At 39.8% G+C, this 18456-nt stretch overlaps 1 protein-coding gene across 5 annotated transcripts in view; it reads left to right on the forward strand.

The window, feature by feature from the left end:
* Positions 1 to 18456, forward strand: part of hdac5 (histone deacetylase 5) — a 53341-nt gene that overhangs the window by 21812 nt on the left and 13073 nt on the right. For 4 of the 5 annotated variants that reach the window (XM_077555707.1, XM_077555706.1, XM_077555710.1 and 1 more), the window contains 13 exons: positions 9514 to 9603; positions 10489 to 10733; positions 10885 to 11029; positions 11149 to 11254; positions 12708 to 12841; positions 14169 to 14300; positions 14394 to 14503; positions 15050 to 15166; positions 15403 to 15523; positions 16594 to 16707; positions 16815 to 17008; positions 17088 to 17206; positions 17290 to 17482. In XM_077555707.1, the coding sequence (XP_077411833.1) occupies positions 9514 to 9603; positions 10489 to 10733; positions 10885 to 11029; positions 11149 to 11254; positions 12708 to 12841; positions 14169 to 14300; positions 14394 to 14503; positions 15050 to 15166; positions 15403 to 15523; positions 16594 to 16707; positions 16815 to 17008; positions 17088 to 17206; positions 17290 to 17482 (1820 nt within the window). The remainder of the gene's footprint in view (positions 1 to 9513; positions 9604 to 10488; positions 10734 to 10884; positions 11030 to 11148; positions 11255 to 12707; positions 12842 to 14168; positions 14301 to 14393; positions 14504 to 15049; positions 15167 to 15402; positions 15524 to 16593; positions 16708 to 16814; positions 17009 to 17087; positions 17207 to 17289; positions 17483 to 18456) is intronic. The other variant, XM_077555708.1, reaches the window with a different exon arrangement.

Below are 18456 nucleotides of genomic sequence, written 5' to 3' on the forward strand. Positions count from 1 at the left end.
GAAAGACGTATGTCTTCTAAATTTAACATACCAGAGAGAAGAATGTTGTTAAAAAGTTGCTAAATGTCAATGATTAAAAAAATTGCGAATCAAACCATTCTCTGGTTCTGGATGTTGTGGGCGTGTCCACACCTTGCTCAACTGTCATTCAAATAACTCTACTACGGCCTGCGAAAACGGCTACAACATCGTTCAGCATCTCTCATATGCCTGCACATATGTAACGGAAATGTACGTATCTGCTTCAAGCCTGTGGTTGCTGCAATACTGTATATCCCACCAGGTCAGTTGGGCTTTTCCATGTCATAACAACGTGGCACTCTAAGGCAACCAAGCCTGCCCTAAGGCCTTAGTCCACATGCTGCCCCCCCCCCCCCCCACACACACACACACACATTTTGCCAGCGAAGAGGCATTGTTAAGTGGCCACGCCCCCGGACTATCCATGCCTTTTCGGGATGTAGATATAGCTAGCTAACTATAAATGCACTTCAGAATTGCATCAAATAACTGCTGGTGTGCTCAATTTCTTATCTAGCGTGATTCATGCCAATTGAACAGTGTGCATAATTCTTTTTACACTATTACATAATATACTGCAATAACTCTCCCGCTCTAGTGGTATTGATAAAATATCTAAAAAAGGAAAATTCTGACAGATTGTTATGGAAATTAATTTGTATAGGTTGACAGCGCTGTTTTTCATCTTGTTCACAGATTTCACAAAGCAGACATTACATTTTAAAATACCTTACAATAATGGATGTGTAACACCCACCACACAATTTGCCATTGGTGTACTTTATGTAATAGTAGGATCCCAGTGGTTTCAAAAACGCTTTTATTGTGCTTGTCTTTTAATGCCAGCCGACACCATGTTTAAAGCGGAATCACTTCTTGCACGTAGGTGAAAAAAAGTCTGCTAGCGTCAATATTCCCTGCCAACGAATATCACAACTAAAATGTGATAATAGGTGACGTAGAACGCCTCTGACCAGCTCAGTTTAAAAAAAATGTGTTCAGTCTCTCTTCATATATTTGATAGCTTTCATAGATTTACATTTTTTCTGGAAGTGTCTTATAACGTAAAACTATAAGTGCAGTATGTTTCACCTTCCTGGGGCACTGGACTTACTACAGCTTGTGGAATGTGACATGAATGACAGATGTGGATGGGAGAATACGCGTAGCCAGAAAAATCTGTAGTTGCACAGAGGAGAATATTGACCTAAGTGACTAAGTAACTTGTTGCAGAAAATTGAAGCATATAATTGAATCCAAATGACCTCAAACATCTTATGCTGTAATTCGTAATGGTAAGAGCGAGTAAAGACTGAAAAAGGTTCAGACTGTAAAATCCAAATAAAGATAGAGTACTTTACTACTTTTTAATTCATCTATAAATAAGTATTTTGGTTGCATTGAATTGTGGTAGGATGACTGGTTAGCACGGTCGCCTCCCAGTGCAGAGGACGTGAGATCGAGTCCGGGCTTCGGCCTTCCTGGGTGGAGTTTGCATGTTCTCCCCGTGCTTGCGTGGGTTTCCTCCGGGTACTCCGGTTTCCTCCCACATTCCAAAAGACATGCATGTCAGGTTAATTGAACACTCCAAGTTGTCCATAGGTGTGAATGTGGACGGTTGTTTGTCTCTGTGTGCCCTGTGATTGGCTGGCAACCAGTTCAAGGTGTACCCCGCCTACTGCCCGAAGCCAGCTGGGATAGTCTCCAGCGCCCCCCATGACCCTTGTGAGGAAAAGCGGTTAAGAAAATGGATGGATGGATGGATGGATGGATGAATTGTGGTAAGGACAAATCCACATCAAATATAAACCAACTGTTCATATGATTGTGAGTGCTGGAGACGGTGTCCTCATTGAGATGTGTATTAACGTTTAAATGGTTGTTGCCACAGACATTAAGTTTTATGCAACAAAACATCAAGACATCAAATCGCTCGATGACCTGTAGCCATCCCATAATGCATCTGGCCCACCCATCTGTCTTTATGGCAACAGGACACATGTGACTACTCTCTCTGACTCAAGGCTTTTAATTTGTCCAAAGCACACGCGGCCATTATACTATTTTTACCTTTTCGTTCTTCCTCAGTGTGTGTCTCTCTGCTGTTTTGCAGGGCTGACGTCACAGTACCTATTTTCCTTTAGCAGTGCAGAATAAACAGGACAGGGAAAGAGAGAAGAAAAGGAAAGATGAATATTGGTTTCCCAAAATACCACTGCAGCAGCAGTACGGTGAAATAGAAATGACCAAAAAAGAGAAATGGAATGACAGACAGGTTCATTTGTTAATATAATTACAATATCAGACTACATGCACAGAAATATTTCAAGCCTAATTTAAGATCTATGTAATTTTTTTACATAAGAAATTCTCATTTAATTATTTTTTTGTTGTTGATAATTTTAACACAAACCGACCAAATAAATCTTATATGATACATATTTATTAGTCTAATAAAGCCTATTTATTGGAAATGCATAATCCTGTATCCTAGTATAAAAAAGTACAATTACTCTACAATAATAATAATGAGAGTATATATTTAAAATACATAAAGTATATTGTTTGAATTGCATAATAATCAGGTTACCTATACACGATAAATATACTGCTATTGTATGTGAAAAACACTTATGCTCTTTTTATTTCTTTTTTTCTTTTTTCTTTTATTTTACATTTTATGTTTTTGGGATGAAACTGAATGCAGACATCCCAAAAATGTTTTAAAAAAAATTATCATATAAGTTTTATTTGGTACGTTTGTGGTAAAGATACTATTCCAATCAAGTGTATTCTAGTAGTGAACGTTATGTTAGCACCAAGGTTTACACCAGTGGAGATTCGTTCCTACTTAGATTAACGTGCTGGACATGCTGGATGTAAAGTCTCTCCTTGATTGCATTTACTATACATGACTTATTGTATATAACTGTAGCGAACCGTTAAGAGGCGAATATTATTGACTAAAAATCTGATTTGACCCGCCTCTTTGCCAGACTGTACGTTAGTGTGAGTTTGTGTGTGTTTGCAAGACTATAAATGTCTTTAGTTTGACGTCAGAAGCTGGCTGCTGTGGAATGCTGCTCTCTTGCCAAGAGGGCTGTTGTACACACACTCACAATCCAGTCTCACATATACACACACTCATCGGGACAGTGTGTGTGTTGTAGTGGAAAGGGAGACGCGTGCGTCACGGTGAAACACCAGAATATTTGTTTAGGTAATTGAGAAGTGAGTGGCTGCACACACATTCACAGACACACATCGTGTTTATCTACCAGCATTCAGGTTTAGACGCTTTGACTCTTTCCAACTTTTTTTTTACTTTTTCAGCAGCAGTAGCACCAGCCACAGTGACTGAGCCAAGTGAATGGTCACACACCACCAAATTTAAAACTGTCTTGATCCTTTGGTTATGTGTCTTCTCATGTGGAACATTTAAGCGGCATATTTTTTTAAAGAATTAATCGTTCACCAATTTCTAATTTAGCTCTCTTTTTTTGTCACACATTTTTGTTCAAACTCCAATACCACGATACAGTCAAGACAATAGGTCAGTAAGTCAGATTGGGACAGGAGACAGTCAAGATTTGAATGACGTTTTCCGCTCTCTAGTCAGGACAGAGCTAACAAGTTTAGCCTCAATGTGGATGTTGGTGTTTGATGAGCTTACCTTCTACTTTTTCATGGAACGTAAAAACTTGATGTTAAAAGGGGGTAAACGTGAAGCTAAATAAACCAGACTCATTCGGGAAACACAGGTTAAGCAAAGTGAAATAGAAGCCGTGCAAATTGTCACTTATGAAGGTACAAAATCCAAAATCTGATTTAAATATCCTGATGCCCTAACGTACCTTTTAGCATGTTCAGGAAGTAGCCTAATCCATTAGCAGGGATCAGCTGAGCTCAAGAGAGAGTAGCCAACAAACGCATGTGGCAGATCAGGGTCAGTATTGGCTCACTTCTCAAAAGTCCCATCTTACACACACTAACACACATATCCAATGATTAGTGTAGCTGACAGAAGCCGATAAGCTAATTGGAGATGTCTATTCTCAAGTTGCTGAGTCTTGGCTTGTCTCGTCTGACGAAATACTCAACTACTTTCTTTCTTTTTACTATCCAAAAAGAAAGGCAAATAGATTGGAGAGAACATTGTCCTGTCTGCAGAGTAGTGTAAAAAAAATAAAACAATGATATCATTCGATCTCGATTATTACCATGATTTTTTTTTACATTCTTTTGAAATTGCCTGTTATAACGAAAAGTAAATAAACTATTAAGTAGTTCAACAGTTTATTAACATTAAGTAAATGTTTAAAACAAATGGTATCCTTGAACATCAAAAATTATCAAAACAATTTTGACCCAATTGTACAAGTCTAGACCAATATGAAATAATACAATGAACTAATTTCCACTCTTGAGGCATAATATGTAAGTATGCAAAACCCAAAATGAAAAAACTGCCCCTTCAGGAATAATAAAGACACCTTGAAATGTAAACATAATGATTATTAAGTAAAGATGCTACATAATATGCTAACATCATTGCTACATGCGAATGTGCATGCAAAGATGCCAAGTGTTCCCGTTAGGAATATTTTGTCACGGCAGTTGCCATTTATTCTGCTGTTATAAGGAGTAAAAAAGATTCCAGAAAGGACGGAACAACATGCGTGGTAGAACTTGGAGTTTGCTAGTCAGTCCGTAAGAACCGCAGCTTGAGATTGTGCTGAGTTGGACTCTACCAACCAACAGCAGACCTAAGGGGGCTGTGTCTTCCCACCAAGATGCTTGATCCCTACCCCTTAAGGTACGAATCAAAAGTACAAAAGTAAACAAGCATATATTTTTTTTTATTTGACTTCAATTTGATTTTATCATAGTAGCTATTTTTGTGTTAAGAAGTACTAGTGTTGACTTCGTTATCACTAAGACATTACAAATATAAACGAAACAATGGTGTGATTTTGTCTAATCAGGATTAAGCGGTTCGGAAAATGGATGGAAAATCTGTAAGAGCCTATCACGGCCTTACTGAAAATAATATTAGGTGTCCAGGCGCAAGAATCCCACACATTTGTCATAGTGAATCTGGATGTATTTTTGTGTGATGTTGTCTCATGGAATGACATACCTGCAAAATATATATGATACGATACGATACGATACGATACGATATACTTTTATTTTCCCCGTGGAGAACTTTTTCCTGGACCCCGTCCATATGCGTATTTGTAAATGGCTACTAATAAAGAGGAACGCTGCGGTAGACACATTATGACAGGCGACAAGGGGCACCTTAACAACGCCAAGCTTTGGCATTAGGGGCACCTCAGAGATGTATTTTTTTATACAGAAAACCAAACACAGGAGCCACAAAACCATTTTGATATCTAAATGAAGGTTGTTTTTCTTTTCCTTTTTTTTCTGATGCAGACACGGCTTTGAGCAGGCTGGCCCTTTCTGTGCGATACGTCAGCACGTCCACTGTATTGGATGAGGCCATTGTTTCAGCCACAAAATCTGCAAATTATAATATATTCGTAAAACTGGGTTGGAATGGCAATCAAAAGTAATTGGTTATTCTTAATTCCACGATAATTCCAGATCTCCAAGGAGCAAATGATAAAAGCATTTTCACAGATCTCTTCAGTTAGGCCACATCTAATATGGCTGCAACGATTCAGAAGGGAGGGTCTATGAAATGTACTGTAAGTGTGGTCTGCCAGGCATTGCACAGCCAGGCACCATTCTAGACTGTTGACTGAATGTGGCAGTGCTGCATGGATAGAATAACTATACTCTACATTATCAAAAATATGGAGCAAAGTACTGTCGCTAGTGAAATAATCATAATTAGGCCCCTTACTTACATCTCATGTGCCCCTCTTAAGACAGGTCCGGCGACAGCTCTGTCTGTGACTAGCGTGTTGGCTAAACAGCAGCCACTCCTCTAAAAGTCAATCATCATTACCTCCATAGTGGTGAATAAGAGATACTTTTGATAAGTATCGAAAGGAGGATTAGTAAGCATTTAACAGGTGAAGAAATGCTAATGCATGCCATGCTAAACTGGCGTTAGGATATCGTAAATGTAATCACAAAATGCCAGAATAAATGATTTATGCTACACAGCAAAATTGCCAGTGTTAGATTAACACTGAAAGTGTTAGGGTGTATTCAGACCAGAAAAGTCTTTTAGTCCGCTTATTTGCTCCGGACCAAAAGCGGACTTTATTTTTTTTCGTTTGGTGCGGTTCATATTCACACTGTGCTTTTTGCAAGTGGACTATATTGCGTAATCACATCGATCCACGTGACGATCTGTGCTCCCATTGGACAAAAATAACGAGGGCTGATGGCATAACCAAACCCGGAAAAAGAGGAAAACAGGAAATTCCAACATGCTGTATTATTGCTCTGAATATTTGTGGCGTTATTAGATGATATTTGTGAGCATCAAGAGTAGCTCATTCAACGAAGGTTCCGCAGCGCTGTTTCTAATTTTGGAACGCGTCGTCGATTGCGTGCAGTAACCGGAGGAGAAGTTGCGCTCCGCGTGCCCCGCCCCCACAACATGCTGACAGCAGCATGGCTATACAGAATACGAATGATTATGAACTAATTTAGCACAATATTCACCGCTTGTCCTCACAAGGGTCGCTGGGGGCACTGGAGCCTATCCCAGCTGGCTTTGGGCAGTAGGCGGGGTACGCCCTGAACTGGTTGCCAGCCAATCGCAGGGCACACAGAGACGAACAACCATTCACACTCACAATCACACCTATGGACAATTTGGAGTGTTGAATTACTGCCATGCATGTCTTTGGAATGTGGGAGGAAACCGGGGTACATGGAGAAAACCCACACAAGCACGGGGAGAACATGCAAACTCCACCCAGGAAGGCCGGACTCGATCTCACGTGCTAACCAGTCAACCACCGTTCTGCCTTATGTGTGTCCACACCAATGAGTGTAAATCTTACACTTTTGTAAGTGTTACTTTTTTCACACTTAACCAGTGTTACTTCAGCAATGTATTGTGTTAAAAATCTATACTGGTAGACATTGAGTAGTGTTTAAGTACTCTACACTAGTGTCAGTGTTAAACATTTAATTCTGCCAAACTACACTTAACTCTGGTGTTTCAACACTTAAATGAGTGTATTGCACTAGTGTCAGTGTTAAATATTTTAACTCAAACTACACTTTACTCTGATAAATGGTGCTTCATTTATATAGCATTTTTTCTGCTTACAAGGCCCTCAAAGCACTTTACATTTTGACTACTGTGAAACAGCATCAAGGGGTTCAGTATCTTGCTCAAAGCTACTTTGACATAGTCACACAGCACCGGGATCGACCCACACTCTCTTGGGTGGCAAGGACTCGTCACGACTGCAGTACTTCAAATGATTAAACAGGTTTGTTGTGTTGCCCTTTTTTGAGGGCACCGCCCGTTGACATACCTTGCACATCAGCTTAATTTACTCCACATCGCTTTGAAGATACTGCCACACAACCGATGATGAGTAATTTCACGTGTCAACCTCATCTTTGGAGGATAATGCCAATTTATGGCTGACATCTATTTCGCTGCCTGCAGCTGCGCATTTAGCTGCGCATTTAGCTGCATGTTCTGTCATTGGAATTCTGTTATTACTACTTGCAGTAATATGCAGTAATCACACAGCCCTACTGCTGATTGTGAATGCTTAAGCTTCAGCAATGCTTAGTGAAGAAAACCAAATCAGCAGCCATTGCCCACAAATCCTAATTCACACTCAAACAGAAAGTTAAAAAAAAGAATAAATTCAATATGTGTTTCTAAAATAAATTTAACAGTGAATATCTCCACATGTAGGCAAAATAATAGACGATCATCTATTAAAGAATGTAAAACTGAAATAACTTGAAACTGATACAAGTTGATTTTGCCAAAATGCACCTTGACAACAAGCGACAAATCCTCTGGAAGAAAGAGCTTTGAAATGATGAAGGGGGAAATAATGCTGTGGAACATACTCAGTAGCATTTTAGTGTTTTGCTTGAAGAAATGCTTGATTAGAGAAAGCAGGTCATGTCATTATTATGGCTAATATTCTGCATAATTTGATAGTTATTTTTTTCATACACTGGTTTGATATTTCTATAGGAGAATGACTGCAGTTGGCAAGAGGTTTGTTTCACGCTGCAGATTATCAAGTTTATTCTGGTTTCTGATTTACAAAATATTTTGCAGACTGCAAACTTTGTTTGTAGGGTTTTTCCTGGCTCAAATTGAGGTGGTACCAGAGGTGGTATCACCCTGACTATGTATCGGTATCGGTATCGGTGCCAATACCAGTCTTATTTTAAGGTATCAGTACTCGCAGTGGTGACCGATATAATTTCGGGCCGCCCTTCTGCAGCCATTTTATGATCCTGGACTAGAAATGAGAAATTCTATCAAAGGTGGGCATTGCCATTGACTGGAATTGATGATTGATGGAAGTGCCCACCTTTTGGCATGTGCTTCAGCACTTTCAGCGAATGCTTGATGATGCGAAGCCTTGAAAAAATGCACAGACTGAGCATGGAATGAAACAGGATTACTTCTGTCGATCGCAGTGAGCACACACGGTCCTTCTCAATCTGTGTATTTTTGTGAGGCTTCGCATTATCAGCATTAAAGTTAAAAAGAAAAAAAGGAAAGCTGTTTCTTCTTCGGTTGTTGTTTCAGGTTTTTCCAGTGCACTGCTGTTGATATAGTGCCTCCATAATAGTGCAACATTGCAACTGCAGTTAAAATGCGTTCCTACCAAGCGCGATATCAGTGGCTCAGGCTGGAGGTGGCAAGCAAATTTGAATTTTGTACACAGACCCTGGATGTTTGTATATTGATTTGTATTCTTCATGTGAAGAGATGTTCATTGGAATTGTTGCACACTGTTTAAATAAGCATTTATGTGATCTCTATGTTGACCACTGATCAGTGTGTTTATTTGACTTTGTCATCGTTGTGTTGACTTATTTTTATTTAAAAGCTAGCATTCCTTACATATATATATATATATATATATATATATATATATATATATATATATATATATATATATATATATATATATATATATATATATATATAATGTTGAATGCAGCTTACGATGTGTCTTGTCAAATTTATTTTTTATTTTTTTTACTTATTAGTGTAGATGTAGAGCTTTGTCAAAGTACCTACTCTGAATATAGAGTAAACTGGTGCCAAAGAAATACAGGGGTGAAGTGAAGCCAGCTTCCGGTCGACACAAGACTAATGTAAAGCTTGTGCCTATTTTTAGGCAGCAGGATGCTGCGTTCCTTTCTTCTTACATTACCGTCGCACATCTGAATGAAATAAGAACTGCATATCTTGGTTTGTGTCGCGGGCAATGATGTAATAGACTGTTGTGCTCCTGACAGCATTGTCCAGACTAATCAGACATTGTCTTTCTCCCCCCCTTGCAGTAGTGGAGGTGAAAAGCAGCCTCCCATCAGGCATGCAGAGCCCAGTCGGAACAGCAAGCGAACAGCGAGGAGTGGGTGGAGATGGTGGTGGTGAGTAGTAGTCCTCAATAGTCGTTTGGTGTCTATCTGCTCCTTGATGAACATGCCTGGGACAAGTCACCGGGGTGGTGCTGACCCTGGAAGTCCTGTCTGGAATAGTATTAAACGGATGCGAATGTAATAGTGACCAATGTGAAAAGACTTTATTATTTGTCACCTTTTAAGCTGGGGTTGGATTTTAAATGGGACAAATGCATTTAGTCAACAGGCAGCTAAACCAGAGTATTTCATTTGTTTTCTACAATTGTTCCATTCTCGATTAATTGAAGACCTTAGAACTTGATGATTACTGATACTTTTGCCACTTTGTTCATGTCATCTCCTAATTTGATCACGGAGATATTACTATATTTTGATTTCTCACTCTATGATCAAATTGGATTTGCATTGCTATAAACCTTGGTGTTATAGATACCGGTAGTCAGCACACATGCAGTTTTTTTTGTTTTTTTTTTAACACGCTCGTTTGGCAAGTGTTACAAAATGTTACTTTCTTATAATAAACTACAATTCTCTGAAAAGTGAAAGTTCCTAAAATGCGTCACTACTTTGTTAAATACCCTCAAGCATATAGTCTTGTGACGGAAACGCAAGTGTCTGACGCACCAAACCAAGTGCACTTGTATGGAATAATACCTCGGGCATGTGAGATCATGTTTTAGCGGGCTCCTTTGACCTTCGTGAGAGATCATCAAGGGTAATCCTTTGTGTCCTTTCCTTACTTGGATCAAATGTTTTATTTAGAGAGGTTTTTAGTGTATCTAGATTCTGTTTATATGTGTCATATTTTTCAGACTGTAAGTCACTTTTTTTCTTTTCTGTTTTTTTTTAGTTTGGCTGTAACTAAAATGAGTAAATGTGCTAACTCCCTCCCAGGTTCCGAAGAAGGCTCAGGTGGTGGAGGAGGCCCTGTTGACCTGCGCACTGAGCCTCGGTTGGGCTCTTTGCCTGTGGGAACTGCAGGAGTGGACACCACTTTGAGAGAACAGCAGCTCCAACATGAACTGGTACTACTTAAACAGCAGCAAGAGCTCCAGAAACAACTGCTCTTTGCTGAATTCCAGAAAAAACACGAAGTACTAACCAGACAACACGAAGTCCAGCTGCAGGAACACCTGAAGGTACTTACAAACATCGAGCTTCTTTGAGAACCAATTTACTAATAATGGGACAAGGCACTGCTTGACTATATTTGTCAGCCATTATGTAATTTATTGTCAATTCTTGTCAGTTGGGAAATTTGTCATTCAGATAATTATATTGTTTTGTAAGCAACAACAGGAACTGCTGGCAGCAAAGCGACAGCAAGAGCTGGAGCAGAAGCGAAAACTGGAACAACAAAGACACGAAGAGCAGGAGAAACAACGACTGGAGCAACAGCTGCTTCTCCTTCGGAATAAGGAGAAAGGCAAAGAGAGTAGGTTCATGCCATTGCTTCTGCTCCTGAGATGCCGTAGTGCTTTTGCATTATACAGAAGACAAAGCGTCTTTGCGCGTGCACTAACTGCATTTGTTTGCGTCTATGTGTTATGAAAGGTGCCATTGCCAGTACCGAGGTCAAGTTGAAATTGCAGGAATTCCTACTGAATAAGAAAGAACCTGGTATCGGCGGACTGAACCATTCCTTCTCCTCAAAGTGCTGGTAAGGATATCTGCTCGAGTGTTACTCTTCATTACCAGCTCGGGCCATCAAATATTTAGGCAAAAACTTTCCAATCATGACATTACATTACATTTGTGAATTTTAACCAATTCTACATAATACTGTCAGACTCCTCTCAGTATGATGCAGTTCTACACCACTGGAAACTCAAACCACAATCATAAAGTAGTATTATAAGTATAACTAATACTACAAACGGTGTCTCTGCCACAACCAGGTCCATATCGCAACTTGTCCCACTTCCATAAGATACATTTCAACAATCCACATTAGTGTAAATTATTAACTCATTTGCTCTCAAAAATGTATACAATGTTCTATTTTATATCTGGAGCCTCATGTACGAAGACTTGCGTGGCTTTCATACTAAAACACGCCGTACGTCCATTTCCAGAAAACGTCGCACGCACACAAAAAATCCAGATGTATGAATCTGCGTATGTACGAATCCAAGTACATTCCTTTCATACAACTCAATCAATGCGGACATGTTAGAGTACCAGACTCCTCCCTCGCCACGCCCGTACATAAATATGCAAATTATTATGAACAGGGCTTGCGGGTGGGAATGATTACGATGCATGATAAGATAATCACATTAAAAAGCATGAGGCACAAATAAAATAAAATAAACGATGTGAGCTGGAACCACTTGTAAACAAAGTAGAGGCCCGAAAAAAATATGATTTTTGGCAGGCTGTCTTGATCAGAAGTCAATAACAACCTCCGTGAAGAAAGTGCCTCTGGCTGACATACTCCGAAGCCACTAACGGCGATTGCCGTTAGTGGCTAAATGCTGAAGGGGCATCAGATTGTGATCGCGGAGGCTTTAAATTAAATTTAATAAAATAATAGAAGACAAGCCTCCGCCGCCGCTGATACCGGGTGAATGGCGTGTTTAAGAACCATCGATCTGATTGTGATCGTGGAGGTTTAAACTTGGAAGACGCGCTTACTTACTTCACAAATATTGTCTCACGGGCTGGATTAAACCCCTTGGCGAGCCTGATCCGGCCCGCGGGCCGTATGTGGGACACCCCGGGCTTAAAGTAATTGTAGTTATTACAAAAAACGGCCAGCTGGTGGCAGCAGAGTATAAGAGATCGGCCAGGGCTATGTTGCAACAGCCTCTTTTTGCCAGTGTTTTTAACAGGTTTGTGAATAATGATTAAACTTGGCTTTATTCTAATGCTAATTGCTGCAAAATGGAAACAGATGAAAATATACTTTTTTTTCCTGATAAGTTAATTTTTCTTTTGGTAGGGTTGTTTTTATAGCAATAGACAGAATATTGTGTGGGCCTTGCATAATCAGTCAAAGTTCAGTAAAACAGCCGGGAGCGAAGGGGGTTGCTTCAGTGTAAATGGCTGGGAGTGAATGAGTTAATAACTATGGCACTGTCTTACCAGCTGGCCTTTTTCTGTGCCCGCAGGGGAGGCCAGAACACTTCCTTGGAGCAAAATTCTCCACCCCAAAGTAACACTCCAGGAACTCTTTCATCTTATAAACTTCCCACATTACTGGGTAACTACGAGGGCAAGGATGACTTTCCGCTCCGCAAAACAGGTAGAGGATGTAATCGTGGCCCTGTGAGATGGTGTCTTTTTGTTTTAACTTGCTAAGCACAATTCAGTTCATAATCATACTAATAACTGATTTCATTTCTTTGCCCCATGTAGTTGTTGACTTGAATGAATTTTGTGCAATTGGCATGGGATTAATTCCCACTTGATGGCTCATCACGTTCACCCTGTTATTGACTGGTAGACGTTCTTTTGCCCAAAGTCATAAAAAATATTTACCAGAGTTAATAGTAGTTTTGCATAGGATAAGTTATGATAACCTGTAATAGTCCCACAAGAAAGAAATTTGCAGAGAGAAAATACTGTGTTGTCTTTGACAAGGTTAGAATTAGTAGACTTGAAGCTTTGTCTGGATAAAATAGAAGAATTTAAGTTTGGGCAAAATTTTGGTGGTCTTTAGAAAGGTTGTTTGGAGTGTCTTGGCTCAGGTGATCTAAGGTCTACTCTCACATTGTTGTGATGGCAGGCAGAATCTATTCCCCAATGTACCGTTGATGTATACGGTACGCAAACCCCCAGTTACTTCTGATGCTGCGTCATCAGTGTACAAACACCATATGTCACCCTGATTAATTAGTTTGGATGACTCGGTGACATTGTAAAAGTACTTTGAGGGCCAAGAAGGCAGAAGCCCTTTTGCCATTTGCACAAAAGGATCTAAATTTCAGTGGAGAATTGTTATTAACAATCATATAATTTCCCTTTTCAACTGCCCAAAGTATAGATGCATACAAAATGAATTCAATTAAAATGAATTCAAATACGTTAGTGCTGTCACTTTACAAAGTGGATGCCCTCCCAGTCCAACAGATTTGGAGGAAAAGTCAAATACTGGCAAGCCAAGATGTGCCGAGCTGAAAATTTGCTACCCAAATAGACTGAAAGTGTTACAGCAAATTGTTAAGTTTAAGTGAAATGTATTTTCTAGAGTCTTATGATAAAGGGGTCTAAAGCTATTGTGGTTTCCTTTCCAACTGAATTGTGCCGATGCTTGATCTTTTGTTCTCTTGTTTGTTTTGTTGACTATTTACTTGCTGAAAGATAAGTCTATTTGATAGCCTCAAGCTAGGGTTACCTTGTGACACTTTGTAAAAAATACAGTCACATTTTGTTTCTGACGTACAATCAGTAAAGAATGTCCAAAAGTAAACCCGTGTGTGTTTTCTCATGTTGTCATTTAACAAAAGCAAATATAGCTATGCTGTTTAAAAATCCTTCCTCTTAAGTCTACTTAGTCAGTCATGTGAAACAGATTCTTAGCTCTAAGCGGTGAAGTTTTCTCACTTCACTCTACCTCCTTCTTCATTCAGTGTCGGAGCCTAACCTGAAGGTGCGTTCACGGTTGAAACAGAAAGTAGCAGAAAGGCGGAGCTCTCCACTCCTCAGAAGGAAAGATGGCACTGTCATCAGCACCTTCAAGAAAAGAGCCATTGAGATTTCAGGTTACATGCAAGATACTTTTGCTAAATATAGTGGCTAAATGTGTTGCAAATTCCATGATGTGATTTGTATTTGTTTTTCTTTTTCTTTTACAGTCTCTCCTCTGTGTAGTAGCGCTCCAGGTTCAGGGCCCAGCAGTCCTAATAGTTCAAATTCAGCTATTGCTAACGGCAACACCGGCTCTGTCCCCAACATACAGACTGAGGTACTCAAACACACATGGACAGGCAGGCATAGTCAAATAGTTTGTAAGGAACTCAACACTATCTTGTTATCAGCTGTTATTGTTATCATTGTAATCAGGCATGTGCACGGTCACTGTGTGCCATTTGATATTGTCAAGTGCAAAAAAGTGATGAAAAATTCATAGCATTGTTCTGCATCAAGATGGCAGAAATGATGTTCATCCATAAAATATAAATAAAATATCAAAGGAAATAAAGAGATTACAAACAGTTTTTATAAAGTGCTCTTAAGTTGAAAGTTAGATACACACTGTAGTAAAGGTGTGGCCTTGTGAGTTGGCTCCATGCTGACACTTCGACAACGTAATCTCCTTGGCTTTTGTTGTCATATGCATGAAAATATAATTGTGGTTTATTTTTAGACCTATGTCCTATACAGAAAAAAAGTGATGCATTCTCTCGTCACTTTTTGCAAACTCATATTAAATACCTAAATATAGTCTGAAAAACGAATCAATCGGCTCATATTCTACCATGTTGTGAGTATCCATTGTGTGTGTCTGCAGCTTCGTTCCCTTCATCAGACGCTTGGGGTTGATGGGACTTTGAGTCCGCTAAGTCTCTACACCTCGCCATCTCTGCCCAATATCTCGTTAGGCCTCCCTGCTAACACACACATCACGGTAGGCAAAAGACACACACACACATAGACAGCACAATAGGAATCATTTTGTTTTTTAATGAATGAATGTTGTATTACATTTTCACTTTTACAAAGACTATTTTGTATTATGTTTCCATCGGGCATGGCACATACACATTCACAGAAGCATGCTAAAACATAACTAGCCTGTGACAGTTTTATTTTGTCTGTGTTGAGGAAACATAATGTAATTTGCTTTTTGAATGCAATGGTAAGACTTCACAGGCCTCCCAGAAGTTGTCAAGCCAGCAGGAGGCAGAACGCCAAGCCATTCAGTCACTCCGGGCAGGTGGAGCTCTAACTGGCAAGTTTCTCTCCACATCCTCCCTGCCTGCAGGTATGCATTTAGGAATCAGCTCACTAATAGGACTGTTTAAAAAAAAAAGAAGAAGCAAATAATCAATATTGTGTCAATTGTCCTGAGTCATAAAACTATGAATCGATTATTTTAATATCTCTTTTTCCATAAATTTTAAGGAAATAGAATTTTAAAGGCCAATTTTTTTTGGATCTTACTGTTGTTGGTTTTTTTTATTTAATGTTCACAGGAATTTAAAAGCGTTTTCTTACATTTATGAAATCCCTGACTTATTGCACTTCAAGACAATTCAGAATCTTTTTAATTTATATTACAATTATTTAATTAAAATTATGAAATTATTTTCATCTCATCTTTGCTGATTTCCATGTTTTTTCTAACACTTAAGTGAATATAACACGTGTTTCTTTCATTAATAAACGAAATTATTTAACCAGTTGCTGCCTCCGCAAATTTTAATTCGGAATTTAATGCTTGTGGAGTTTTTATCATGTCCTTGATATTTAAGAAGAATTGATGTTCCATAATGAATCGACATTGGATCGAATCTAATCGAATCGAGAAACATCGAAATCGAATTGTACTAAACTCTTGTGAATCGAAATAAAATTGATTGAGGAAATTAGAATTGATACCCAGCCCTACTCAGAAATAAATAAAAGAAAAAATAAGTAATAAACGGTTGCCTATTTTAGTCCAGTGTGCTAGTAAAAGATCAATAGCATTTTACTATATGTGGTTGACTGATTAGTTAATAGATTTCACTTAATAATAATTAAGTGCTGCCGTGGTGAAAATACTCTGTCCTTGCCTGATCCTTAAATTTAATTCAAAGCGTTGTCAGCTGGGGATAGCTGAGCTTTTTTCAGCTCCCAACAACATTAGGTGGGCGGCAGGTGCAGAGGAGAGGTGAACATGAGAGCTGAAACCGGCTCAACGGCCCATGTTACCGTTTCTGTCTTATTATTACGTTATCATATTTTATCATTAAAGCTGACACATTTGTATAAAAGCCCATCTCATTGAAGAATATTGTAGTTGAATAGCATTATTGTTGACTGTTTAAGTTGTTTTGTTTTTCCTTGCAGGGGTAGGACATGATGTAGAGACTCAGCCGCCTAGTTCGCACTCCACTCATTCTTCATTATTACAACATGTGCTTCTTCTGGAGCAGGCCAGACAGCAAACTGCAATGCTATCTGGTACACATATTACGCACATGTGCAATTGCATTCAAACCAAAATGTTGTTGTGTTTTTTTAAATGTCTAATTTAAGTGGTTTTGCACTCTGACCTTGCATTCAATTAGTGCCTATGTACAGCCAGTCACCCCTGGTCACAGCAGAGCGAGGTGTGTCCAGCGCCATGCGATCGGTCAACAAATTGCCTCGCCATCGGCCTCTAGCTCGTACCCAGAGTGCACCTTTGCCCCAATCGCCTCAGGCCCTCCAGCAACTAGTAGTTCAGCAGCAACATCAGCACTTTCTGGAGAAACATTACAAGGTGTGTATATGCGCACACACACACAATTACAAATCAATGAGTGCACTTTACTTGTTCTAACATCACCATATCTATGTAGATGCTTTCAAAGGGTTCAGACCTACCCAGACCACCTCCCACTCATCCAGAGGAGACGGAAGAGGAGCTTACCGAGACCAATGACATGCAAGAGGATGATGTCGGGACAAGCATTCACAGGTGATCACTAATCAGATGTCGTCAAATATTGGGTATGTATTTTTAAGCAAAGTGCATGAATTTTGAAACCACTTTTTGATCAGACCTCAGACGGAGGGGACAGATGACAGCACCATCCCCTCGGACCGACGTAGTGCGCATCCAAAGGAGGAAGAACGGGGAGTTGTGCACGTGAAAGGGGAGAGCACGGAAAGTGAACTGGATGAAGAGGAGGAGGATGACGATGTCATCCAGCTGGGGGATAGCGAGGAAGACAGCAGGACTAGCTACTCTCAGGTTTGTGCAATTTGTGCTTATTATTATTACTCTTGGCTGACTGGTTAGCACGTCCGCCTCCCAGTGCAGAGGACGTGAGATCGAGTCCGGGCTTCGGCCTTCCTGGGTGGAGTTTGCATGTTCTCCCCGTGCTTGCGTGGGTTTTCACCGGGTACTCCGGTTTCCTCCCACATTCCAAAAACATGCATGGCAGGTTAATTGAACTCTCCAAATTGTCCATAGGTGTGAATGTGAATGTGAGTGTGGTTGTTCGTCTCTGTGTGCCCTGCGATTGGCTGGCAACCAGTTCAGGGTGTACCCCGCCTACTGCCCGAAGCCAGCTGGGATAGGCTCCAGCACCCCCGCGACCCTAGTGAGGAAAAGCGGCCAAGAAAATGGATGGATGGATGGATTATTACTCTTCCACTGCATATATAATATGTACTCCTGTTGGCTGCTCTAATGTCCATCACAAAATGGTTGCCAGTTGATGACTATATGCATACAAGCAATGAAAGTTAATGTTATGTCCGTCAAGTTCCTAATCACTACCTTTTCTTTTCATTGTACTTTAACTGTTGATTATTTAAGAATGGTTTTGCAACGAACATTTAACTCATTCACTCCCAGCCAATTAAACTGAAGCAACCCCCTTCGCTCCCGGCTGTTTTACTGGATTTTGACTGATTTTGCAAGGCCCACAGAATATTCTGTTCTATTGCTGTAAAAACAACCCTACCAAAAGAAAAATTAACTTATCAGGAAAAAAAGTATATTTGTACCTGTTTCCATTTTGCAGCAATTAGCATTAGAATATAGCTAAGTTTCATCATTATTCACAAACCTGGGAAAATAGCTTTTTTGCAGCATGGCCCTGGTTGATCTCTTTTGCTCTGCTGCCACCTGCTGGCCGTTTTTTTTGTTATTGTAATAACTACCATTGCTTTAAGCCACCTCTTCATGTCAGAAGCTGCATCAAAGCCGTCTGTGTGCTC

Source organism: Vanacampus margaritifer, chromosome 2 (genome assembly GCF_051991255.1).
Source record: "Vanacampus margaritifer isolate UIUO_Vmar chromosome 2, RoL_Vmar_1.0, whole genome shotgun sequence".
In the NCBI taxonomy this organism is placed as follows: domain Eukaryota; kingdom Metazoa; phylum Chordata; class Actinopteri; order Syngnathiformes; family Syngnathidae; genus Vanacampus; species Vanacampus margaritifer.